The sequence below is a fragment of the Triticum aestivum genome, chromosome 5A (genome assembly GCF_018294505.1).
Source record: "Triticum aestivum cultivar Chinese Spring chromosome 5A, IWGSC CS RefSeq v2.1, whole genome shotgun sequence".
In the NCBI taxonomy this organism is placed as follows: domain Eukaryota; kingdom Viridiplantae; phylum Streptophyta; class Magnoliopsida; order Poales; family Poaceae; genus Triticum; species Triticum aestivum.
In genome coordinates, this window is record NC_057806.1 from 514,653,411 (window position 1) to 514,659,692 (window position 6,282).

A 6,282-nucleotide genomic window follows, 5' to 3' on the forward strand; every position below is an offset into this window, starting at 1 on the left:
AATGAAAAATCATCTCGATCGATCAAATTTGATTTAAAAAATATTTAATTCTATTACAGGTGGGATGCTCAGGTATTTTTTTCAATATACAATACTCATTTTTCCAGGAATTTAAGAAATAACAACAACTTGTTATTCCCGCAAAAAATAAGTTATTTTTATTCATGGACAGATATTAGCATTTCACGAATTAAACCATCACTTGTGCGGCGAAAAACAAACATAAATGCCCCCTAAGAAAGTCGAAGAGACAGTAGCTCTTGCGTCCACACAACAAAGAGAAAATACAAAATCTGAAGGAAGAATAGGTCAAAGTTATACGTGTTTGGTCATCTAGTCCAAAGTAAAATCATTATTTTTCCTAAAAAAATAAATGGGGAAGACGCCACAGTGACACAAATATTCCCTCGTGTGAGAAAAAGATCAAGAGCGGAGCGGAGAAGACCGAAGACCACCAAACCCAACGTGTGCGGGCTCACTTTGTTTAACAGTCGTCCTCCTCTCCCTCCTCCTATTCCGCTGACAACCGCAGCAACTCCCACCTCCACCGTGGTGGCGCAGTGGCGGCCGGGGATCGAGACCAACGCGAGAAAAAGTCTGGTGCCGTCCAGCTTCCAGGATTCTCCACCAGTGAGTCCTTTGCTCCTCCCCTCTTGCTTCCCCGGTAGTTGGTTCTTGCCGGCGCGTGGAGGGGGATGGGATTTTTCCAGCTCTCGGGTCAGTTGCTCCGTTGATTCTTCAGCTGCGGGGAGGTCACCTGGCGGCTCCGCCGGCCGGGCGCCGGTTTTTTCGTTTCTTCCGGTGAGGAACTCCTTTTAATCATTCTTGTTTTTGTTGGTTCGGTCTGTTGATGCTTCGTTAGGATCATGCGGTGTTGCTGATTTTCTTGATTCCCTCTGCAGTTTTAGGTGACCTGTGACTCAAATCTTGGCCTGGTCTTCGCTATCTGAAGACCTGACATCCCTCATCAATTTCAAGTGTGCCTGGAGAGGGGTCTACCAGATTTTGCAAGAACAAGATCTTGCAGTTCTTTCCCGCAAAAAAAAAAAAAAGATCTTGCAGTTCTGCATACTCTGCCACTGGATTTGGCGATGGAGAGGCAGTCCAGCTCCCGGTTCGGCGCGCTGGAGAAGCTCAAGAGCTTCCGGGGCATAGAGAAGCAGAGGAGCTTCAAGTTCCTGTCCATGGAGAAGCAGCAGAGCTTCAAGGAGAGGCGGAGCCGGGACAGCCCCGGCAAGAGGGGCGACAGCGCGCTCCACCTCGCGGCGAGGGCCGGCAATGTCTCCCACGCCCAGAGGATCTTCGCCGACTGCGATCCGGAGCTGGTGGGGGAGCTGGCCGCCCACCAGAACCTGGACGGCGAGACGGCGCTCTACGTGGCCGCCGAGAAGGGGCACGTCGACGTCGTGTGCGAGATACTCAAGGCCTGCGACGTGCAGTCAGCAGGGCTCAAGGCGGCCAACAGCTTCGATGCCTTCCATATCGCTGCGAAACAGGGCCATCTGGGTTAGTTCTCATCTCTACTTCTTTCAGTTCATCGCTGATGGTGGTGTATTGTTTAGTTTGGTCACAATGAACTCTGTCTGTCAAGTCAATGATTTAATGATTATGGCTGTTTGAACCTTGAATTGCATTTCTTTAGTGTGTGGGTGTGGTGAGCTGATCAGTGGAACCATTCAGGCTAGCTTGTTTATAGTTGCACATTTCTTTGTCTTATAAAAAATGACTTGTATTCCTTTGACTTTGGCAAAATTCCTAGTAATTCGTTGTGATTGCAATGAATGTTTTTCTCTCATTCATTTCCTTCTGAACATGTGGTACTAGAGCATTTACTTCTGCATTAAATTTTTGGTCCACATTCCAATCAAGAATGGTGTACCTATTGGTCCACATTCCAGCTCATCTTTCCTGCTTTGCTTGGTTTGACAGGCAAAACTGACCATGGATTCACAGTTATCTTTTATGTATGATATGTTGCTGTTGCAATATGTGTTGATGTACCCAAACAAGTGCATCAGATATGAATAATTAGTGAGATAATGAAATGTTGCTTCATCGTACATATCTTTTTATTGTGCCAGCAATCTGTGCTGAAACAAATCAACTCATGAAACTTTTAATAGTAGGCAGTGGAGGAGACCAAACCACTGCCCTACTGCTGATCCTGACTATTATGATAGTTGTATCTTCGTGGATGTTTGGCTTAGCGTTATTGTCCAGTCATTTCAACTCATATAGAGATGCTCCGTACTTTGTTTCGCAGATGTTCTGCAGGAGCTATTGCAGGCATTTCCTGCGTTAGCTATGACGACGAGTTCTGTGAATGCCACAGCTTTAGACACCGCCGCAACGCAGGGCCACATTGGTATCGTCAATCTTCTACTGGATACAGACGCAAGCCTTGCCAGGATCGCAAGAAGTAACGGGAAGACAGTTTTGCATTCGGCCGCAAGAATGGGTCATGTGGAGGTGGTAGCGTCGTTGTTGAATAAAGATCCAGATATTGGTTTCAGAACAGACAGGAAGGGTCAAACAGCACTGCACATGGCTTCTAAAGGCCAGAATGCTGAAATTCTGCTTGAGCTATTGAAGCCCAATGTCTCAGTAATCCATTTGGAGGATAACAAGGGGAATAGGGCACTGCATGTTGCAACGCGCAAGGGCAACACCGTTGTAGGTTCTCATATCTCAGAAATATCTTGCGTTTTCTTCATTATGTCTTTCTTCAGGTGTTAATAATTTGTTGCTGTATATTATTTCCTGTCCATTCTATGTTCATTTGCAAGAGATTCCTTGCTTAAACTAGCATTGTTAGATGTTCTAGAACATAATTTTAAAGAAATTTGCACTCCACCATGGCCATGCACAAATATAGTGGAAATATTTCTTTTCATAGACTTGACAAAACCATGAAGTTCTAAACAGTTTCAACCAGAATTTTAGTGGACTTGGGCATACTTGCATCCTTTGATATTTGTGTCATTTTTACAGATGGTTCAGACTTTAATATCCATTGAAGAGATTGATATCAATGCAGTCAATAAGGCTGGAGAGACTGCTTTTGCCATTGCAGAGAAACAAGGCAACGAAGAGCTTGTTAACATCCTGCGGGAGGTTGGTGGAATAACTGCAAAAGAGCAAGTAAATCCTCCGAAATCAGCCAAGCAGCTTAAGCAAACAGTGAGCGATATCAAGCATGACGTCCAGTCACAGATCAAGCAAACGCGTCAGACCAAGATGCATGTCCACAAGATCAAGAAGAGGATTCAGAAGCTCCACATTGGCGGGCTAAACAATGCCATCAACTCCAATACCGTTGTCGCAGTACTTATTGCCACGGTTGCCTTTGCATCCATATTCACCGTTCCTGGTAATTTTCTTGAGAGTATGGACAAAGCGACTGAGCCCCATATGAGCTTAGGGCAAGCACTGGTAGCAAGCAGGCCAGCCTTTATAATCTTCCTGGTCTTCGATTCCCTGGCTCTCTTTATCTCGCTTGCGGTCGTCGTCGTCCAGACTTCCCTGATTGTTGTTGAGCAGAAGGCGAAGCAGAAGATGGTGTTTGTGATGAACAAGTTGATGTGGCTCGCGTGCCTCTGCATATCAGCAGCCTTCATAGCGCTGACCTATGTCGTGGTGGGCCGCAATGACGAGTGGCTGGCCTGGTGCACGATGGCGATCGGCACCGTGATTATGCTCACCACCATTGGTTCTATGTGCTATTGCATCATCAGCCACAGGATGGAAGCGCAGAGCATGAGGAGGATCAGGAGGTCCTCCATGAGCCAGTCATGGTCCATATCAGTCGACTCGGACACGGAGCTAGACATGACCAGCAGAAACAAGACGATGTATGCGCTCTAGGACGATTGGTCGATGACCGACACCTCGTGCGGCAGAGTCATGTATATATCATAGCCCGTTTGCCCGAGCCCGCAACACGGCATTCAGCGGATTCGACTCGAGATGTATCTAGGCCTAGGAGCATGGTAGCTGTATGTATCATGTATGTATGCAATGCAAGTGAAGCCTCCTTTGCACAAACAAAGGGAGGCATGTGGATGCAGCTCCTGGGTAGACTGGTTCCAGGCAGAGCCACTTTTTATAGGCACTATATATAGGAGTAGTAGTACTTGTGAAGCAAAGATGTTTTGCTCTTATGCTTACTACCACTGTGGACGATGATGATGATGACAATCCATACAATTATGTATACCAACCAGTATAGTAGAATAAAATTGCCATTTTGTCAAACCTGTGTGGTCATGGATGCTCATCTTGTTCTTGTGCATCATGGGTCAAAAGGAGAAAGTGATGCATCATATGGTTATGGTCATCGGGAATGGGACTGCTGAACCAGAATATGTTGAACCAAAAACCAACGATGACACACATCATCACTTCTCTGGACTTTGACCGTTGAGATGAGAAAGCGAGAACAAGTTTTGCAACTGTTGACCCATCAGGTTGTGCTCAAGCAACACAGTGATTGAGCAGCTTTCATTTCACCATCAAATTCTGCCTTTTATTGTCTGGACGGAAATCCGTCAAAACTTTCAGGTAGCACTCGTCCCGGATCCCCAGAATTCCAAGACAAAATTTCATCTTGGAGCCAGGGTCTCCATCCACCCCTGAGATCCGCCGTGATCGCGTAGAGCGACCGGACCCGACGGGCGGATCGTCAGCCGGTGAGAGCCAGCCTGATGGTGCCAAATCAGATGCCAAGAAGAGCGCGGCTGTGGAATTCTTGTGGAATTTTGCCCCGGTCGACACGCCTGCTGTCTCCATCTGTTCCAAGTTCCAGCAGTGCCTGACAAAACTGATCACTCGGAAAGGGTGGGCCTGGACTCCTGGTGAAGATGTGGGCGAATTTCCATCGTCCATGGGCTTGGCCGAAGGGAAAATCTAGGTTTGTTACAAAAGATACACTCCCTCTGATCCGGATCCGAGGGCATAAATAATTAGATGGGGTTGTCTGGAGCTGTTTGACATTTCATAAATTTTACTCGGTGCGAACCAACTTGTGACTGGATGGTTAGGTGGACAGTGGCATCTCAATCCACTAGGTTCCTGGTGCTTGTATTTATCCTGGATTTATTTTAGGATTTCCGGCAATGCGTGTTCAGTGGGAAAAGACATTCCCGTTGACTACGAGGCGTCTACAGTGACTTCGTAAAATCTCAAGATGATATGCTGGTTCAGTCTCTTGGAGGTGCTCATAGGAGTAGGGTGTGCGTGTGTACGTTAATAGGGGTGAGCGTATGCGCGTATATATGAGCATTTGTGTCTGTATTGTGTTAAAAAAATCTCACTCGGTCGTAGTACGCCTTTCGATGATTGGCGGGGCACTTCGTACGTAGTAAATAAAGACTAGAAAAGAGAGATAATTAATAGAAAAGATGAAACCACCTTGAAAATAGTTTACTTCATGTGTTTGACTTGTTGGCAGCTGAGTATGCGACTCCACAAGATGCCTTGAATGAAGTTTTCATGGTAGATGAGTACGAGACTCCACAAATATGCTTGAATTTTACTCCCTTCTTTTCGGTTTATTGAGCTATCTCATTTTTTTTGGGGGGGGGGGGGGGTTTCCATATTATAATTCTCAATTTCACTTCTTTTCACTACATGTTTACATTTCAAGGTGCACTAAATTGATGCATGCAAGGATTAAAAGAAACCAACCAATGCATGTAATCAGTCCTACTCATTTAGTGGTCATCCATGCATACACTATACCTAATGCAGATTAAAGTTTGAGTAACTTTGTAAACTATGAGATACACTCCTCCACTCATCGTCTATCTTGGTTAATGAGATTACATATTTAAGCCCTATAAATCGGAAATGAGGGAGTACATGCATTGCAAATATGCCCCATGCTTTAACTCTCTCTACAAAAAGTGAAATGTAATCTTTGGAACAACCGTCTACCACTCGAGGCATTTATTGGTTCGTGTTTCACACTTATTTTCATCTTTTGTTATTTTTTATTTCTCGTTTTGGGCATCGTAGTTATGCAGATGCGAGGTGAACCTAGGATGCTTGTATTATCTTGATATGATGTTAGAAGTCAATAACGACGCACTTTATAAAATAATAACTTTAGCATTACTTTTGTATAGGAAAGAGATAGTATACAATTGATACGTTTTCAATGTATCTATAAACTTTGATTGCTCCATGCTATTATAATATCAATCTTGGATGTTTTATATGCAATTATATATTACTTTTTGGGACTAACCTATTAACTTAGTGTCCAGTGTTAGTTGTTGTTTT

The 6,282-nt window shown here is 44.7% G+C and overlaps 1 protein-coding gene across 1 annotated transcript; it reads left to right on the forward strand.

Moving 5' to 3' along the window:
* Positions 1–458: 458 nt before the first annotated feature.
* Positions 459–4,254, forward strand: LOC123104435 (ankyrin repeat-containing protein At5g02620). The gene is made up of 5 exons (XM_044526277.1): positions 459–801; positions 903–1,018; positions 1,054–1,506; positions 2,264–2,673; positions 2,992–4,254. The coding sequence occupies exons 3-5, from the start codon at positions 1,092–1,094 to the stop codon at positions 3,862–3,864; spliced, it is 1,698 nt and encodes a 565-aa protein (XP_044382212.1). The 5' UTR covers positions 459–801; positions 903–1,018; positions 1,054–1,091; the 3' UTR covers positions 3,865–4,254.
* The last annotated feature ends 2,028 nt before the right edge of the window (positions 4,255–6,282 follow it).